General features: G+C 58.0%; 1 protein-coding gene across 1 annotated transcript; it reads right to left on the bottom strand.

The window, feature by feature from the left end:
• Positions 1 to 965: 965 nt before the first annotated feature.
• On the bottom strand, positions 966 to 18,210 carry PNLDC1 (PARN like ribonuclease domain containing exonuclease 1). Its single transcript, XM_045843686.1, has 19 exons — positions 18,106 to 18,210; positions 17,630 to 17,687; positions 17,212 to 17,285; positions 14,866 to 14,905; positions 14,216 to 14,339; positions 13,952 to 14,040; positions 12,411 to 12,511; positions 9,994 to 10,070; positions 9,671 to 9,814; positions 9,068 to 9,137; positions 7,412 to 7,497; positions 6,175 to 6,230; positions 5,301 to 5,365; positions 4,805 to 4,858; positions 4,605 to 4,647; positions 3,123 to 3,222; positions 2,658 to 2,833; positions 2,420 to 2,518; positions 966 to 1,279 (listed from the first exon to the last, which is right to left on the bottom strand). Exons 1-19 carry the CDS (start codon positions 18,179 to 18,181, stop codon positions 1,216 to 1,218), a joined length of 1,596 nt encoding a protein of 531 aa, XP_045699642.1. The 5' UTR covers positions 18,182 to 18,210; the 3' UTR covers positions 966 to 1,215.
• Between the last annotated feature and the right edge of the window lie 1,814 nt (positions 18,211 to 20,024).

Below are 20,024 nucleotides of genomic sequence, written 5' to 3'. Positions count from 1 at the left end.
AAAATGAGAGACCGGCGACCCCCAAGGTGGGCCACCCCTGCCTCCTCCAGGAGTGGAAGTGGGGTCCTCGGGCCCTCGGGCGGACAGGCCACACGGTCTTGCCGGACCCCTGCCCTCCCTTCCCCAGCGACCCGGGGACACCCTTCTGCCCAGACCAGTGGGCACATCAGCACGGCCCCCACGGCAGCCCCGCCCAGACCAGTGGGCACATCAGCCCCGCCCCCATGGCAGCCCCGCCCAGACCAGTGGGCACGTCAGCCCCGCCCCCCAGCAGCCACGTGGCAGAGAGGAGTGGGAAGCGGCAGCCAGAAAAGCCCCAGAGAGACTTGGGGGGTGAGGCATGATGTCCCCTATTTATTTCCTGCCTCGTTTGCTGCTTCCCTCCTTAACGACGCCAGGGATTTAGGATAACTTAAATGCTTATACCCAACTATGTGGATGAAATTAGGACCTTAGACTATGGTAAGCTAATATTTGATTATACCTCAGCTCTAGTTTTGTTGTTGTTTCTAAAGTAAACACTAGCACTTTATGGTATAGAACCCAATTCCAAAGCATCGCCCAAGCACACAGATGCTCAGCTTCGCTTTCTCCCTTCACCAGCCGGCCAGATCACTGATTCCGCCCCCGGAAAGAGCACAGCCGGGCCTCCCTGTGGCGTCCAGCCCCTATGCCACCTGTCTGTCCATAAGACGCTCGGGGACACCAAAGCCCCAGAGGCGGTGACTTCTCCCTGGTCACTGACTGAAAGAAAAGTTCTGGCCACAGAGGTACCAGATCCAAGGGTTTCTTTTTTTTAATAGAACGTTTGTTTAGAAAGTCACAGAGGTAGAAGTGAGCTGTGGAAGAGGTGGGCTCAGGAAATGAGTTAGAGACAAAAGAGGGGGCCCCTGGGGCTCAGAGGAGAGACCAGGGTGGGGCAGAGAGAGAGACCGACAGACAGATACAGACAGATGGATGGGGGTAACGGCAACTTGCCCGGGGTAAGAAGAAGGGAGGGGACTTTCGCAGGCATGCTCCTGGGAGGGAGAGCCGCCCACGGATTTCTTTATCACTGATCGTGGTTACAGACTTTCTGGTTGAAACCGTGGCAAAATTCCTTGGAAGGACGGACCAGGCAGATCCATCTGCAAACCGAAGATGGTGCGCGCGAACGAGACGCGGGCTGGCCGTCTCGACGGGCGTGGAGGCGGAACCGCAGGCGGCCGCACAGAGTCAGGGGCTGGGTCTTCCCAGGAGGAACGCGAGCAGGGCCCAGGTGGTCACGACGCCACAGACTCTGCAAGACAGCCACACGACAGGGGTCGGCGCGGGAGGCCTGAAAGCTCTGACGCACAGGCGCGCAGCCTCTCTTCCCGGCGTGGTTCACCCAGATGTTATTTTTCCCCCCACGACTGTCCCGGTGCTGGCAGCGAACTTCTGACTCTCGAGGTCAGCACGGCTCTGGGGCACGACCAGGCACATTTCCTGGTGACCGACATCAGAGGGTGACGCAGGAAGCAGCACCACCTAGAGGCCAAGGGCTTTTCTCCAACAGCGCTCTTTCTGCAGACCGGGCTCCGAACCCGCCAGCCAGAGCCTTCTAAAGCGCCTTACCAGCAACTCCATCTTTCTCGACGCTCCGGCCAAAAAAACCTCGGGATTCACACCTGACTCTCTCCGCTCTGCCAGTGATCCCTCCTGCACTGACTCCCCTCTGCCCCCAGCCAGTCCAAGCCACAGCCGAACTACAACCAGGTGATTAGGCTCCCAAATTCCTCCCCGGCCTGGTGTCCACAGTCTGTCCACCACAGAGCCACGCGTCACTCCTCTGTCAGAAATCCCCGAGAGCTGCAGCTTCTCCCCAGTCCTCGCCCGTGACCCCCCCACGCGCTCAGGGCCCACGGACATCTCCCGCCTCAGCTCCTCACTAGTTCGCTCCCGTCGCCGTGGCCTCCTCGCTGCCCCCGGCACACCCTGCCCTCCCACCGGGGCCTCCGCCCTGCCGCCCCCTCTGCGCGGACGCAGGGCCTCCCATCGTCTCTTCTCCTTCAACAGCAGCCCCCCAAGCCCCGCCCCCCTCCAGCCCCCCCCCCGCCCCCCGAACGGCTCTCGTGCTCACTACAACACCTGTCATCCGCTCAGGCCTGCAGTTCGCCGCTCATTGGCTTCTGGCCACCCCCGCTGCGGCGTGAGCTCCGTGACATCAGGAGTCTGCTGTCGTCACCGACGAGGCCCTAGAACCTACTGACGCACCCCACACAGCAGATGCCCAGTGAACGTCACCGAGTGACATCCGTTCGCCACATGTGCCAACGAGCCCTACACAGCGCACGCCAGCAACATGCCAGCAACATGCCAGCAACTGAGCTGAGCCCCACTGAGACCAGAGGGGGACCTCGGACCGGACAACCTTGCAGCCCCGGCCCCGGCCACTTACTGCAGCAGGCAGCTCACGTCCGGCGAGTGTCTCCAGTGCCGATAGAGGGCGACCCGCAGGGTGGGGTGGCCCCTGTGCTCCTTGAGGACGCTCCGGGCACTGCAGAAGGGAACGTACTCAGGCCGGGCACGCGCTCACGGGTGCCGCACACCCAAGGCTCCGAGCAGGTTCCCAGGGGCTGCGGGTAAGGAGAGGGGGCGGGGGGCGAGGCAGGACAGCTGGCACCCAGGGCACCTACTCCTTGAACTTATTGGTCAGGAGCAGGAACTGGTTCCGCGTGAGTCGCCGGACGTCGAACTTGCAGAGGTTCTGGAACTCGCGGTAGACTTGCTCCTCGCTGACCCCCGGCCACCTGCTGACGCTGAGGAGGAGGATGGGGGGTCGGACACTGGGGTAATCGGGGCCAGAAAAGTTCTGGAAGACAAGGAGAAGAACAGGAGGAGACTCCCACCGTTCCTGCTGCCGGCCTACCCGGCGGCTGGAAACCCCTGAGAGACAAGGTGGGAGAGGCTCCGTCTGCCGGTGGGGGAGGGAGGGGGACAGAAGGAAGGAGTGGGTCCACGTTGGTTTGGCAGGAAGACGAGAAAAAAATGACCAGTTGAGGTTTCGGTGGTTCTAGGAGCCCCCTAGGGTGTCCCAGAGAACAAGGCTGCCGCCCAGCACAGCCCCTGGAGGAGGAAACAGCGCAACGAAGGCTACTCACGATCTTCGGGACCCCGGCGCGGATCAGGTTCACCTGGTTCAGGTAGGGGGCCAGCGCCTCGAGGCACAGGGCGAAGGAGGGCTCGGGTGTGGGGCCGGCACTGCATGGGCAGAGAGAACCCAGAGCACGGGGGCACGCTGGTGGCCACGCACACGTCCGGGGCCGAGGCTGCGGCTCCACGGACCCACTGGGCAGAGCTGCCCCAGACACTTCGCCTTCCCCGCCCACAGCTGCCAGGGCGCGGGCCGGCACACTCCCCCCACTGCCAACCTCAGAGCTGTCCCCCAGGGCCCGCGCCAGAGCAGAGCTTCCAGGCAGTCACCGTCTGTCGGCGACAGTTTGGTGATGATCCCTCGGCTGACACACGTGAGCACTGGGCTCAGAGAGGCAGTGAGAGGCCACTGTTCAGGGGACAGGCCACTTTGTCATCTGATGCGGCAACACCCTCAACTCCAAATGGCTGTCCCTCCTACAGTGCCTTGCTCTGCCACCTGACCGAGCGCAGGCTGGGCAGGGGCCTGAGCTGTGGTCCCAGGCGGGCCTGGGCCCCCGAGGAACCTCCCTAAACCTGCCAGGGTTCGAGTCGTGAGCAGAAGAGGAAGAAGCAGCTGTATGGCCCAGATGCTGGGCCCAAGGGGACCCTGCTACTGCGGGCGGCCGCCCTCACTGGTTGGCGCATGAGCCTCCCAGTGGGCCCCTCAACACCACCAGAGCCCGGGGAAAAGGGGGCCGGGGGGGGGGGCGGCTTCTCATCTGAGTCGTCAGCCTCACGCCAATGTGCCACAGACTACTCCGTGCGCCGTATCCGTTGCCCTGATGGACAAGCGCCGGCCAAGCCCGGTCTAACAGACTGCAGCCCAGAACTGCTTCCAAGTCAGCCACAAAGACCACGTCCCCCCTCTGACCGGCTCCTCCACCTGGCCTGCGGAGTCCCACTCAACAGGCAGGCATGTCACCGAGGGCTGAGCCGGCGCCTCGAGCCCAGGGCTACCTGTGCACGGACGTCCAGGACGCTGCTGCCGCCTCGGAGAGATGCACCTGATTCCGACCTGGGGCTTCCAGCATCCCCCCCACTGTGGGCCTGATTCTAAGTCACTGCCCGCCACCTGCCAGCTGGCCTGACTGTGTGGGCCCCGAGGACGTGTCCTTCGCCGACCTGAGCACTCTGTCCTCCTGCTGCTCTCTTAGTGACACAGTTATGAGGATCGTGGTGACAGACCAAGCCAGCACAGCATGCTGAGAAGCACTGAAGCAGGGTGACCCCTGGGCCCAACCCCAAGACAGGGCCAGGGGACCAGGACCGGCACGGGGGAGGGGCGGGGGGCAAGGCCGCCCAGGGGAGGAAGCTGCTACCCAGCTCCGGCCAGGGACTCCGTTACACAGTGACACTCTGCGTCCCCCTTTCTCTAGGACAGCCAAGGGGGCCGGAGGTTCTTGACTGACGGGAGGGCAGCTCACAGGATGCAAGGAAGGGCCACTCACCTGTGCAGTCTCCACAGGAGCAGGTGCGCCACTTTCAAAAGGACTGGGGAGAGAAGCTGGAGGTGTGACAGGCATCGAGGCCCCACCTGGCCGCCTTCAGAAGTCACACCTTCCCGGGGAGGTGAACGGGGGTCAGGAGGGTGGCACGGGTCGCCACGGATGAGACGCGGGCCTCCTGGTGAAAGGACACCCACTCTCACCTGAGCCGCTGAGGAAGGCGTCGTAGGCTGCCTCGTGCGGGTACTTTGTCTCTGCTGAGGCGGCGTTCCGGAGCAGGAGAGAGAGCGGCAGACAGGTCAGAACGCACCTGGGGAAGGTGTCTCTGCCCTGGCCCGGCATCCCCGCCCTGGTTCATCCCCACATGGGCCGGGCACACGCGACCTGCACCCGTCCTCCCTCCAGAGACGTGTGCACCTCCCCCCCCCACTGCCCGCCTCTCCCGATCCTCCCCACGCGGCACGGGCACCCCCGGGGGGAGGAAGCACAGCGCTGAGCGCTTCCTCACAGCCCACCCACCACGGCAAAGGGGAGCCGGTGCCCCCCGACCCTGCCCAGGACGCTCCAACGCCTCCAGGATGGCGCCTTTCCGGTGAGGGGGCGACAGGGAGCACGGCACAGGAGACCGGTGGGGGGCCCACCCCAGGGAGACCCGGCCCCTGCTCTGGCCCCGCGGGGCACGCCCTGGCGGGCACCCACCGTATTTCTCGCACTCGCTGGCGTGAACGATCACTGGCCCAGAATTCTTGGTGGGATTCAAGTCGCTGTTGGAGAAGAGACACAGGATGAAGACTGTTCACTAAGACCAGTCCCTTGGGTTCTCCCCTCGCTGTCTTAATACAAATAAAAATGTTCTTAGTCCCGGGACATCTTCAAGCGAAAAGGCAGGGAATGAGGGTCTGGGTACATGGGGCCTGCGTAACTAGGCAACGGGGCAGGCGAGCGAGACCAGCGGGCACCAGGCTGAAACGGCGGCTCTGAGCATCCGGCAGACACGTAGCCCGGGCACCAACCACAGCTCGACGCCAGCTCTGCCCCGAGGGCTGGCTGTCCAGTGGTCTGAGGGACAGAGACATGGTCACGCTGCATCCTGCTTATGCAGCGCCCGGGCGTGAACAGTGCATGGCCACGGTCAGGGGCCCCACCAGGCACGGGTGTCACTCGTTCTCACACTGTTTAAGGAGCACCTGCTGCTCCGTGCATGGCATCGGGCCCAAGAGAAATATCCGGGTCCCAAAGAAAAACGAAACAGAGCCACCCTGCTCTCACAGAAGGCGTCACTCCAGGGACCAGAAACAGGGCAAGGGAAGATAAAACCCTGGCCGACAGAATGCCATGTCATTGTTACACAGCTGCAGGTATTTTTAGCAGGTCCCCGCCCCTATGGAAGAGTTTCTCAGCCGCAGCACCTGTAACGTTTTGGGCCAGAGAACTCTGTGTTGGGGGCCGTTCTGGCCTCTGCTCGCTGGGTGTCAGTGGCACCCCCAGTTGTAAAGGTCGCGACATTGCCAATGTGTCCGGGGAGCAGATTCGCCCGCCTGAGGACCCCGGCTCCAAACAACGACTCCCTTACCTGTTCAGGACTTCGTAAACTTCAGAAAGATTTGAAACCCTTGGGAAATTCAGTTCCTACGATTGTGGAAAACAAATTAGGGAGAATTAAAGATTTGTGCTTTTGTTTATTACCTGCTTCAGGTATTACCAAAGGGCCATTAAAACGGCCTGAAAAACGCTGACTCCCACAGCCGCCGCCTCCTCTCTGATCGTGCTGGTCCTCATCCTTTACGCAGGATGCCAGGGTACCCACTGCCCTCGGACTGGGCTCCTGTAAGGGGCCCGCAACCTAAGCTAGGAAGAGCTGCCACAGACACAGCTCGCACTCTCGCCCTTCAAAGGTGAGGGCTCAGGGGTTCTGGACACACGGGACGCCGAGGCCTCAGACCCGGCCGAGGACACGCATGCGACACACCAGGCACTCTGAGGACCGGAGCAAAGCCAGGTCCCCATGACCTAGAGTCCGTCTCATCTTGAGTGGAAAGGGGCACCATGGGTTCCCTGAGACTGGCCCCACACCCCACCCCTTTGTCCTCGGGACTCGGGTCCACAGAGACAAGCGACCTCACAGAAGGCCGCCAGCGCTAGAAGCATGGGAAGCACAAAAGAGGTGCATCTCCGGGCGAAGGTGCCCCAAGCCCCCAGTCTCGTCCCCACGGCTCCCTCATCGGGTCGTTAACCTCGAGTGGCCAGCATGAGGCTCGAAGACCCCGATCCCACTCCACTTTCCCTGTTCCTCAGTTCAATTCTAAGCAGCATGTAAGTCAGCTGGGTGCTTGCCCCCCCCAAGCACAACAGAACTCACCTGGGAGCTTGGGCAGTCCCACCCCCGCCCTCTAAACCAGGGAGGCTGACAGTAGGGCCCAGGATCTGGCTTCCCAGGCGACCTGAATGGGCTGTGTGGGTTGAAGGCCCGGCGCCTTACGCCCGGGAGAGACGTTTTCTCAAGACTTTTCAAGAGGCGACCCCCGCCCCCAATCCTGATGTCCTTCAAGCATGCTACAAATACCAGGTATGTATCAAGCTCTAGAACAGGTTCCGTGGCCCCATCTAGAGAAGCACATGAACTTGAATGAGTGAAGGAAAAAAATTATGTGTGAGCTGCAATGACCCAGCGGTGCTACAACAGAAAAGGAAACCAGTACTGGCTGTAAGTATGAGAATGAGCAAGGGTTCGAGGAACAATTGTTAAGGAGAGAGGAAGCTGTGGTACTGGGGCAAAGCACCCCTTCACCTACAGCAGCGCCGCCCCTCACCTTCCATATGTCCTTGGTCACGTTTTTGGTGTCGATGAGGACCGGAAACAGCCGGTGGATGTTCCGCTTAAACTGATGGTAGCTCTCTGCGGGGAGAGACCGAGAACGTCGGAGGTGAGTTTGTCGGTAAAACGGGAGGGGAAGTTCTCAGCCTGGTTTGTCACCAGCGGGTTAATAAACGACACAGACTGGGAACCGAAAACATCCTTGCTCCTAAATCACCCAGGCGCTCCACCTCCAAGGCCCGCCTGCCGCCACCATCTGCAGCACGAAAAGCCAAACGGTTTTCCATCAAACTCAGGACGCTTACTGCCAACACCGCTTAACGCAGTTTGCAGAGCTCTAGCCAGTGGAGAGAGAAGAGGGAGGTGTTACTGGGACCCGGACACGAGACCACGGTTGGTTCCGAGGGAAAAACAGCCGGAAGCGTTACAGCGAGGGTCACGTGCCCGATCACGGTTCTTAGCCATCGATGGGCGTGTCTATCAGAAGCACACCTGCGTGCAGTTTAGGGGGTTCGCTGCAAAAACCAACCAACCCCCCTGCCACGTGTGCTCTTCTCCCGATCCGCCCGTCTCCTGCTCCCCAAAGGAGGCTGCTGGCTCCCCTCTTCCCTTTGGAGGCGTCACCCCCGCCCCCCACCTCCAGACGGCAGACTGGCACCAGCAGCCGGTCTCCCAGCTTCAGGGATTCACCCAATCGCTGCCTGCCTTTCAGCCCACGGCCCCAGCCCCGCCCCGAGGCCGCACGCACGCACGCACGCACCCCAGGCTCGGGGCCCGTGCGGGGCTGAGTCTCCAGCGACTTCCTTTCTCGCGGCTTGAGTTGTCCCAGCACGTTTGTTTTGCTGTTGGCATAGTTTCTGAGCACGTGCTCGTTGGCTGTGCCCCCCATTCTCCGATTCCGTTGATATCCCCAAACCGAGGCGCTCTGTCCGTCCGTCTCAGGAGGCCACCTCTCCTAGACAGAACCTCCTCCCCCCATCCCTCTAGACAAGTGCCCTGGGTGTATTTTACTAGCTCAGTTGGTCCCAAACAACCCTGCGAGACCGGTGCTGTGAACATCCCACTTTATCGGCACGGAGACTGAGAACAGGTGTGTCGGCGTGACGCGCTCGAGAACACACACAGGACGAGGGGGCGTGAGGACTCGGCCCGGGGCTCCTACGGGCAGCGCGGCACTCCCGTGGTGGGAGAGTGTGCTGACAGCTGGAAGACAGGGCCACCCAGCCGCTCAGATCACATGCATTGCGTTAACGGCATCGTAAATGCTTTTGGTATGAGGGAAAAAAAAAACCCAAACACAAATACACAGTGTGATGGAATGAGGGAGAACCCACAACACAGGAAAGACCAGTGTCGGGACTAGAGCTGAGATCGCGGGTAGCGTGTCACCCGTTTCCGACTTTGCCAAGTTTCCTACAATGGGACTGTGCACCCTCTGTCATGGGGCAGGAGTGTCAACTCAAACGTAGGCTTTTCCCCGTAAGAAAGTCCCCTGGTCCTCCATGGGGGGGCAGTGGTAAACAGCACCCAGGGCCCGAGCTCCGCAGAGACATTGATAGCAGGATTCCCTCCCAGAGCAGGATTCCGGGCCCAGCCCCTCCCGGGTGGCACACTGAAACCGAAGGCAGGAGAGGGAAGGGCGGGCCCCTACCTGGGAGGGGCCTGAAGAACTTCTCGTGCAGATGCAGCAGGTCCATCATCATATTGTGCCCCACCAGGGGCTGCTTGGAGGAAAGCGACAGGTGAGGGACGTGAAACTTCAGGCACACGAGAGACAGACACCGCGGACAAACAGTCTCTGGCAGAGGGCGTAGCTCTCGGACCCACCGAAACTGTCGCCCCGCGGTAATTCCACCCCCGCCCACCTCCCACCCCCGTGAAAAGTCGTCCGGTTGCTTAAATCCCAGAACAGAAGAAAAGCAGCGAGCAGGGGGGACGTGAGGCCACACTGGACGTCTGAAGGGTGGACCAGACAGACACTCAGTTCCCCAAGCGGTCTCAGGTCCACTAGTACCACGGTCCCCACGTGCCCGAGGGGAGCAGAGGAATGGTAACAATTCGTGTGGCAGTCTTTCCTCAAACCAGTGTCGCGATTGGGTGGAGGCAAGTGAGACCCATAAAGCCAGTGATCAACAAGAAGGAACCACTTCTCTCCAGAAACCTCATTTTACGGTTGGGGGGGTCCCACCCGTGCGACAGCCAGAAACGCAGAAGACTGTCCCCCAACTAAGAATGGAGGAGATGTTTTTCCTACCTTCTGGGCTTTCACCAGCATCTGGAAAAACACGGAAAAGCCCCTGGCGGACAGAAGCAGCTTCTCCTTCCAGCAGCCCTCTTGGTCACAGGAGGCGCCCTCGAGGTACCAGCGATGCTGCTTGCTCGCCTTCTTCACTGTCACCTGAAATGGAAAGGAGGGAGGAGTGCCCCGAATCCTGGCAATGATGCCGAAGAGGCGGTTCCTCATCTTCCAAGGGAAGGGGTGTGGGGGAGAGAGCCACGTTTCCCAGGGGCCGGGGGTGGCTGCAGGGGAGAGAGGGTGGGGCGGCCGGGGGGTGGCCCGCGGCAGGGAGGACTCACCCCGTGGTCCGTCCGCACTGCCTGGATGCCAGGGAGGGCCTGCTTCAGCACCAGCTGGACCGTGAAGGCCTGGAAGCCTACAGCAAGGGGGAGACGGCTCGCACACAGCCCCACTGACCCGCCCTGCCCTCAAGAGAGGCTGGAGGGAGACAGCCGCCGAGAGGAGGGTCCGAGGGAGAAACAGCTCTCAGGTGCGCCAAAGCACCAGGTGCACGGCAGGGCCGGCCCAGCAGCTGCAGCGTGCTAGGGCGCGGTCCAGGGCGGCGGCCTGCAGGTGTGTCTCCAGGCCGGCCACTCTTCCTCTGAGGACCCCGAAGGGTCTTTCTGAGTGTCAATGATGGCTATGGATCGCCACCATGTTAGAAATTAAAACTACACCTTAAGCCCTGGCTGGCGTAGCTCAGTGGATTGAGTGCGGGCTGCAAACCAAAGCATCGCAGGTTTGATTCCCTGTCAGGGCACAAGCCTGGGTTGCAGGCCATGGCCCCCAGCAACCGCACATTGATGTGTGTGTGTGTGTGTGTGTGTGTCTCTCTCTCCCCTTCCCTTCCCTCTCTAAAAGTAAAATAAATAAAACCTTAAAAAAAACCCCAAAAACAACACCTTAAATTTAAGATGGCACAGTTTTCGTTTAAAACAATAAACCCGTTCTCTTGCCCAGGATTTGCGACATTGCGTGTCGGCTGTGTGGAAAATACGGGGGTGCCACGTTCCGCAGACCTCCCAGTGTGCACGCATTTCACCCTAGAGCAACAACCAGGGATGCTCGTGAACGTGGCCCGTGACCTCGTCAGAAAGGCCTCAGGACTGGGGAGCTGGCACGCTCGTGGTGGCAGGCTGGAGTCTTCCAAAACCCCAGGCTGTTTGATTTTTCACCCTCATTCAAGGATACGTTTTATTGATTTTAGAGCGAGAGGAAGGGGGAGAGAGGGAAACATCGGCTGGCTGCCTCCTGTACACACCCCTACTGGGGGTCAAACCCACGACCCAGGTCTGTGTCCTGACGGGGGTCGAGCCCACACCCCTCCCGGAGTGCGGGACGATGCTCCAACTGAGCCGCCCCACCAGGACCCCAGTGCCCACTCCCGACTATGAGCTCCAACGGCACCACCAGCAAACACTGGGAGCTGTGCTCCTTGAAGAGACAGACAGACTTGCTTTTTCCGTTTGAGAAAGTGAATGAAGATACCCAAATCAAAATAACCACAGTCAATTCCTTTAAGTAAGAATAATGCTTCCCTGGCTGGCGTAGCTCAGTGGATTGAGCGCGGGCTGCAAACCAAAGCATTGCAGGTTCGATTCCCAGTCAGGGCACATGCCTGGGTTGCAGGCCATGGCCCCCAGCAACCGCACATTGATGTTTCTCTCTCTCTCTCTCTTTCTCCCTTCCTTTCCTCTCTAAAAATAAATAATATGCAATCTTTAAAAAAAATTTTTTTAAAGTCTAGAAAAAAAAAAGAATAGTGCCGCACGGGGGCGGGGGGAAGGCAGCTAATCCAGCTCTCGACTCAAAAACTTACACGAGCGCTTTCCTTCAAGACAGCCACTGTGCTCCGGCCCGCAGCCGCGCGGTGTCATGCACACTTACTTGTTTACATGCTCGCGCTGACACCCAGAGTGTTTAAAAAGATGAGCAAAGACTGAGATTGAATAAAATTACTACTACTTTCCCTGACCAGTGTGGCTCCGGTTCGATTCCCGGTCAGGGCGCAGGCCTAGACTGCAGGCCAGGTCCCCCGCCAGGGGCGTGCCAGAAGCAACTGATTGGTGTTTCTCCCCCTCTCTTTCTCCCTCCGTTCCCCTCTCCCTAAAAAGAAATAAATAAAATCTTTGGGAAAAAAAAAGAATTATTGCTTCTCTACCAAGAGAGTTGTCAAGTTAAACTGGGCCTCTGTTTTAACAGAACGCAGTGCCCCCAGCAGGCTGATGCTGCGCCTCAATCTGTGCCCAGGTGCCAACGGGTTCACCCACCTGGGCTTTGATACTGTCAGCACAAGTGGCACAACGACAATGGCAAGTGCTGGCCAAGTGACATTTTGACTATACTTTTGACCTCATGGTCCCCTTGGAAAAGGTCTCAGAGGCCCCCGGGGCGCACAGACCTGCCCGGAGGACCACGCCGCTAATCTAGCACTTGGGCACCGTGACTCCGCACCGCTCCGTGGGGGGAAAATTCGGGGACCCACAGAAGCCGACTACAAGTGCACAGGGCACCGGGATGGGGGTGAAAGGGCGGCTCCGAAAGAACCTCACTTCCTCGACCTTGAAGTTCAGAGCAGGTCAAACCGCCTTGGCCTTCCGAACTGCGGTCAGTGCCGTGTCTCGCCCCGAGGACCCCACATTGGCGGGACGGGTGACCCGAGGGAGCAGAGGGCGTGTGACCGTGACCAGAGCGACGCCCGCAGCCACCTGCCTACCAGTGATGCCAGGGAGGGTCATGCAGTCGCCTTCCTCTGCCAGGGCCAGCCACCGCGTCACCTCGTCGATCACCACCTTGATTTGGTCCTTATCCAGGGAACTGCTGGTGGGCACAGGAAAGCAGATGCATGGGGGAAAGGCCGTCGGAGCCCTGAGGCGACGCCACCGTGGGAGTCTTGGCTGCCGCGGCCTCCGGGCTTAACACCAGATCCTGGCAGAAAAACGCGCCCAGAAGAGACCAGTCATTTCCCAAGTCCGGTCCTGCCACGGGGAGCCGAGCCCTTGGCCCGTCCTCTCCCAGCGGTCACAGGAGAACGCGGCCCGCTCTCTGCTCCCCTCGGACACACGGAGGAAAAGGCATGGGTGGCTGGCCCACTGGCCGCACCACTCTCCGGCCCAGCCCGTCTCCCTAACGTGCGCTCGGAGGTGCAAGGCGCCACCATCTGGGCGGCTAAGGAAAAGGCAGGAACTCGGGGAAATGCAGCGTCTCCTGTCTTAGAAATACAAGAACATGATGTTACTTTGAGGTACGGAAAGACTCTTCTCCAACATTTGAAAATAACAGAAGGTTAAAAATTCAAATTGTCCTGGCTGGCGTAGCTCAGTGGATTGAGCGCGGGCTGCAAACCAAAGCGTCGCAGGTTCGATTCCCAGTCAGGGCACATGCCTGGGTTGCAGGCCATGGCCCCCAGCAACAGCACATTGATGTTTCTCTCTCTTTCTCTCTCTCTTTCTTTCTCCCTCCCTTCCCTCCCTAAAAATAAATAAATAAAATTAAAAAAAAATTAAAATTGTTTTTTCCCTTACAAAAAGCTACATTTCTGTGTGAAAATCACAAACAAGGAGTTAAAAAAATATAAACCCAAACTCCACCATTACGTGAGATCGTGATGGAGACGGAATAACTAAGCACAGCATTCCAGAGTTAGAAGCTGTGTCACTGCGCCCGCCCCCTGATGAAGGCAGGAAGAGCTTCAATCACTTGCTCAAAGGCAGACAACTGAAGGCGGGGCCAGCCTGGGACCCGGTGGCCTGCCCCTTCTGCCACCCACCACCCCTCCCCCTGCCCTATGGGACCTCTGTGGGAGGGCAGGGACTCGAGTATGACCTCTGGCACTGGGGCCGAAGGAAAAAAGGCAGAAGTCCTGCCCTCGGGGAACACAGCAGGCTCCGAGTTGAGGCATACAGCCGGCACAGTCAAGGTCGCCCGTGATGCACCCTGAGAGACCCCTAAGGTCACACTGAAGGCCAACGTGCCATGTCACGCTGCGTCCACCGGAGCCATCCTCCCCGCCGCACTGGAGTGGAGTTCCTGCTTCCTTGAGAACCAGTTTAAGAGGTGGTTCTTTTTCCGTTTGCTCTTCATCTTTGAACACTGACCTCACAGCCAACGCAGGGGGAGGTCTCGGCGAGGTCGGACGGAGCACAGGCTGCAGAAGCGTCCCCGGCCCCCGCGGAGGGTGCGCGCCCACCCGCACGAGACGCAGAGCAACGCCAGGCGCAGAGAAACCCGCCGAGCCCCCGGAGAAACGGGCTCTACCTGCGAACTCTCCAGTTCCCGGTCAGGATGCTGTGCTTGATGATCTTCTCCTGTTCTTCGTTCATGTAGGGGATTCCGTTTTTGAGAAACTAGAGACGGGAAGAGACAGGAGTCGGGTAGCGTCATCCTCTGTGCCGGGGAGCGGAGTGGAAGGAAGGCTTTCCCGGTTTCATGCGGATGCGAGGGGCCGGAAACGGGGTGCGGAGACGCTCGGGCCAGCTCCCCCTCCCGCCTCCCCGTGCCCTCCCGCAGGGCCATGCGTACCTTGTTGTAGTCAAAGCCATACTGATTCAAAAACTGAACACTAGAAGCCTGGAAAGAGAATTCCGAGTCCAAAATCCCAAACGTTGTGGGGAAGAGAAAGAAGTTATATGAATGGGCTACGTACCTATGGGAAAAGAGTAAACATAAGGAGAAAAAGCCACATGCATTTTTAAAGCTCTGGCTCGGAGCCGGCTTCAGAGAGGGCTCTTTCCAGCACTCTGTCTGGCCCTGGGGGTCAGTGAAAAAAGGCAGACATCCCGCCCTTGAAGGACAGGGTCCACCCCTCATGGCTGAGCCCGACGGGAGACTCTGGACAGCGTCCCTGCTGGCCGTCGGTGCCTGGGGGCCTCATCGCCCCCAGTGTAACCCAGTGTCCGTGGCTATCGTGAAGGGGCACGCAGGCGACCACGGAAACAGGGAGAGGGGTGTGCGTAAGGTGCATGTCTGGGGGAAGGAAGGGCCCCCAGAAAAGGTGTTGCTTCGAGAGACTTGGAGGACAAGCCGGAGTCTTCGGGGAAGGGAGCAAACGCGAGGGCACAGAAGCGGGGGGATACGGGGGTCCAGGCCCAAAGTGGTTCAGAGCCCGAGCAGATCTGGGGGAGCAGCAGGTGGAGAGGAGCTGCATGTGTTGCGAAGGGCTTTATACATACTTGTTTGGCTCTCCTTGGACGCTGCAGAACACAGACAGTCCTGGGGAACGACAGCAGGGGAGGGGAGGTGAGTGCCGGGAAGGGCTACCGGGAGCTAGCTCTCATGCTACAGCAAAACGTTCTGAACAGCACTTTGCTTTCAGAAAACTGTGTGGGCTTTAGGAGAAGATAAACTCTTTTAAAAAAGAAAAAGAGGCCCTGGCTGGCGTAGCTCAATGGATTGAGCACGGGCTGCGAACCAAAGCATCGCAGGTTCGATTCCCAGTCAGGGCACACGCCTGGGTTGCAGGCCACGGCCCCCAGCAACTGCACATTGATGTTTCTCTCTCTCTCTTTCTCCCTCCCTTCCCTCTCTAAAAGTTAGTAAGTAAAATCTTAAAAAAAAAAAAAAGAAAGAAAAAGAGGAGGCAGCGGAGGAGATACATTCAAACTATGAGCTGTCAAACTGTTACGCTGAAGTTACTAAAATATAATTGTGGATGGTTCTTCACACAGAAGTCAAATTAAACAGACGTTTTATAGTTTCAAAGCTAACCAGAGGAAACACCTAAAACCATGACAATTTATATATTTAATTGCTTTAACGTGTCTGTATTGTTCAAAAGACCACATACTAAGTCGAAAAGACTTCCAAGTAGCGGGACAGCAATAGAACCAGATCTATTTCCCCCACTTTTCGAAGAGGGCTTACAACCAAGTACAACCACCACAACAGAAATAACCAAGGACAAAGATACAGAGCAACACACACGGATGCCAGCGTCATTCACAGGAAAAGCAAGGGTCAGTAAAACCGGTCAGGGCCTGTAGTTACAAATAAAGTTTTATTGGATGACAGCCACGCTCCTTCATTTAGATACTATCTAAGGCTGATTTCCCATTATCAATGGCAACATTGACTAGTTGTAACAGACTGTATGGTCTCCACAACGTGATACATTTACTGAACAGCCCTTTGCGGAAAAAGTGTGTTGACACTGCATTAAAAACGGGAATCAATTGAACAATCACATCACGTCTCCTCTATTACGAGGCGGACACAAGAATTCAAGACGACAGTAGCCAGTGTGAGGGAGGGGACAGGCTCAGTCACTGCTGTCGGTGTGAGTCGCTGAACTGAGCGGGCGCCTGGTCGCAGGAGGAACAGGTCGGCGACACGGGTCCAGGCTTTATAGCACACACTTGAACTCTGCCACTCCGCTGCTGGAGGCACTCCAAACACACTTGCTCACGAAGTACAGGAAGGTATAAATACTAAGACAGTCTGTGCCACCTGGTTTTTTGTGTTTGTTTTTCATTTATTCGTTTTCGAGAGCGAGAGAGGAAGGAAGCGAGGGAGAAACAGCGATGCGTTGTTTGGCTTATGCACGCACTCACGGGGCGCGCCTGGCTTTATCCCGAACGGTAACCCAAGTGCACGTCACCAGGGAGCGGAGTCTGCAGAGCCGTGCCTGGCTTGGAACACCACTGTTCAGAGTGGACAAGGGGTCTGCGGGGGCTGGTATTACAAAGATCTCTAAACCAAAACGATGCAGAAAACAGAAAGATGCAGAAAAACATGTGGGCAGGATGCTCTTGTTGGCATGTTTTCTCTAAGCAAAAACCACACGCATCTTTCCCTGAAGGATGGTACCGGCTCCGCAACGCTGATGTGTTTCGGCACGGAGCTTCTGCTGCTGAACCAATGTCTGCTTACACCACAATGTTAGGTCTGACAGGCGCGACCAGAAACCAAACAAGCATATGAAATCACAGCTGGGTTCTTTGGAAGGTGTCAAAGCTGTTTGATCAGTAAGAAACATCCCTGGCTGGTATGGCTCAGTGGATTGAGTGTGGGCCTGCGAACCAAAGGGTCACTGGTTCGATTCCCAGTCAGGGCACATGTCTGGGTTGCAGGCCAGGTCCCCAGTAGAGGGCGAGTGAAAAAGGCAACCACACGCCCTGGCTGGAGTAGCTCAGTGGATTGAGCGCGGGCTGGGAACCAAAGTGTCCCAGGTTCGATTCCCAGCCAGGGTACATTCCTGGGTTGCAGGCCAGAACCCCTAGCAACCGCACATGGATGTTTCTCTCTCTCTCTCTCTCTCTCTCTCTCTCTCTCTCCCTCTCCCTCTCTCTCCCCTCCCTTCCCTCTCTAAAAATAAATAAATAAATAAAGTCTTAAAAAAAAAGAAAATATTTCAAAAAAAAAAAGGCAACCACACACTGATGTTTCTCTCCCTCTGTTTCTCCCTCCCTTCCCCTCTGTCTAAAATTAAATAAATAAAATCTCAAAAAAACAAAGAACCACAAAGACAGTAAAAGTACCCCTCCTAGTAATCGTGACCAACAGCTGAAGATTGGACTCACCAATCTGGCAGATCGTAAACTGCCGAGCACTCCGCCGGGCCTTCAGATACCACTCGGACGGCAAGTCGAAAAGGCTGTGAAAACACCGGCGTCTCATCCCTTAGGCAATGGCAGGGCAGCAAGGCGCCGGCCTCCGCGCCTCTCCACTGGTTTGCCTTGTTCCAGCTGGGGAGCGCTCCTAGCATTCGGTGGACAAGGCCAGGTCCCCAGAACCCCACATAAAGTAGCGTCCTGCCCGCCCAGTGCCAACAAGTGCTTGCTGAGAAACAACGCTGATGTGGCCAGGGTGCCACCCAGAGGGGCGTGGAGTGTAGGCCTGAGAACCAAAGGGTCGCTGGTTCGATTCCCAGTCAGGGCACATGCCTGGGTTGCAGGCCAGGTCCTCTCTCACTCAGCTCTGAGGCAGCTTTAGCTTTACCTGATCTGCTGAGGCCCAGACAGGCTGGTGCGGAGGCCCGTGAACTCTATGTCCAGACCTGCAGGGAAGGCAAAAAAGACCAGAGTCCCCAGGCATAGACCCCCTGTCTCAGCTCTGAACGCTGCAGGCGGGAGACTGACCCCTTGGCTCACCTTCTTTGTACTCAACAGGCCAGGTGAGTTCAGAAAGGGGAAACGGAGGGAGCCAAAGCAAGGACAAGCCAGTTGCTTGGGCTCAGCTCCATCCGGACCATGCGCGGCCGAGGGGGTAACTGCTGTTTGGCACGCCCTTGGCCAGGCCTAGCAGGAACCTCTCACTTGGAGCCTCCCGAGGCCTAGAGACAGTCTCAGCCAGACGGCCCCACCTCTCCGGCCCCACCTCTCCGCCCCCTCCGCCCCCTCCGCCCACACCACACCCTCCGCCGGCTCTCTCAGCCCAGAGGGCCGCTGCGACAAGGCCGGATCCTCGCGCCTTACCCACGAAGTCCGCGCCCAGGACAAGCTCCTGCAGCCGAGGGAGGCGCTGCTCGAACTCGTCGGCGCCCACGTCCATGGTCACGCAGCCACGCAGCGCGGCCGAGGTCACCCAAAGCGGCCACGCGCTTCCACCGCGCCGCGGGCCTTAAAGGGCTCGCGCAGGAAACGGGCCGCCCCCGCGCCCCCCGGAACCTGCGGATTGGGCTGCTGGCCGGCGCACACCTCCCGCCTGCTCTTAGGTGTTTGCTGTGCAGGCTACGAGGAGTCGCTTAGATTCGCCTTTGCAGTCAAAGTCCACCTACCCTGCTCTGCCGCAGTTTCTTTGCGGTCACGACAAAATACCCAGACCTAGAATGTTAAGCCTGAAAAACAGCGAAACCAAGACATGAACGGCCCCCACCCCCACCCCCGCCGGAAGAAGTGCAGTAAGCTGATAATGCAGGTGCGCCCTGGGGCGGGCGGGGGGGGGGGGGGCTGGTGGCACCGTTGCAGAGGCCACACCTCGCCCGTTTCCTAAATCAACACTTCTTCCCAACCCGGCGTCCTTGCCGGTATTGGCCTGTTCCCATCCCCTCCCCTACACCCCATCTTTTCTTCACTTTATTTTGCATCATCATTGTCCGTTTACTGATTGATTGACTGATTGATTGATTTCAGAGAGCCAGAGGGGAAGGGAGAGACATCGATGTTGTCGCTCCCCTTGTTCACGCAGTCACTGGTCGTTTCCTGTACGTGCCCTGAGCTGAGATCCAAGCTGCATCCTTGCGGTACAGGGTGGATGCGCTAACCCAGGGAGCTGCTGGGCCAGGGCGGCATCGTCACCGTCTTTAATGCCTCGTGTCAGCCGCCAGGAGAGCTCCAAGAACTGCCAATCAAACTGAAGGAGTCCTAGACACAATAACTAGAACAATGGTTCTCCCCGCAGGGGAAAGTCCCCACCTACGGCATCACTCACAGGTGAGTCCTGTCTCCTCATTACCTATCTCCAAAGCCCCTTGTCCTTGCCGTGGTTTTTTTTATACCTTCCCTCGAAGTCAAGACTTGACCGAACAGCCGTCTAGAGAACCGTGACTTTCAAAGTGAGGGAAAATGGAGACAACGGTACTTGAATCACAATAAAAAATGTGGAAAATAATAAAAATGTAAAAAAAAGAGAAATAATAACGTGTAGAATTAGTTTGCAGAAGACAGAATCCACGAAGCTTGTATAATACAGATACATGCACTGTAAACTCCATAAAAAAGCGAGGCGCCCCAATCAGTCTTCGGGGCGAGGTCAGAGAACAGCAGAACTGTCACATGGACATCCCAACGCCTTCCCTGGGGTACTCAGCGACCAAAAGGGGGATAAGCCATTGCGCTCCGAAGGCCTCTCAGGATCCGTTATACTGTTTGAAAGTGTTGGTGCGTGCGTATTTATTTTCTTTAACATACAGACTGAATACCCAGACTGACACTATAACGTTATTTCACACCTATATAATTAATCGGCTACGCATTTACTGGGCAGAGGGAAATGCTCTGGACGCCACCTGAACTGTTTCCAGTGCTCCCTCCTCGCACCTCACCTGATTCAGTCAACACCTTTCAGAGGACTGCGGGGACTCCCACCCACCCTTCTCCGGCTTCCGGTCACCCTGAATGCGCTCCAAGCTTTGTCTCCTATACGACCAGCGTCCACTCTGAGCCGAATCCAGAACACACTCACCTTGTCCATCCCACCCCCGTTCTCAGTGCCTTGTTGCAAGCCTCTGTCCCTTCCCGTCGGGTTCTGCCTGCTAGGGTCCGGGGGCCCCACTGAGGTTAGAACGCGCCCCTTTCTCCGCACATCGCTGTTGGTAACCAACCGGCACGGACATCTCACATTGTAAAAGCCACCTCCGCACCCTGAGCAGCATAGGCTGCCGTTCAGACCGCCC

Source organism: Phyllostomus hastatus, unplaced genomic scaffold (genome assembly GCF_019186645.2).
Source record: "Phyllostomus hastatus isolate PE091 unplaced genomic scaffold, TTU_PhHast_1.1 phas_contig_40, whole genome shotgun sequence".
In the NCBI taxonomy this organism is placed as follows: Eukaryota; Metazoa; Chordata; class Mammalia; order Chiroptera; family Phyllostomidae; genus Phyllostomus; species Phyllostomus hastatus.
This window is presented reverse-complemented; position numbering and strand designations above follow the sequence as displayed.

Bases quoted from the DNA above. Each gene is read 5' to 3' on its own strand.
- PNLDC1 (XM_045843686.1), bottom strand. From the start codon at position 18,181: ATGGACGTGGGCGCCGACGAGTTCGAGCAGCGCCTCCCTCGGCTGCAG. The intron at 17,688-18,105 runs GTAAGGCGCGAG...CCTTCCCTGCAG, and splicing joins CCTGGGCGCGGACTTCGTGG to GTCTGGACATAGAGTTCACG. The intron at 2,834-3,122 runs GTGAGTAGCCTT...CTTGTCTTCCAG, and splicing joins GCGCCGGGGTCCCGAAGATC to AACTTTTCTGGCCCCGATTA.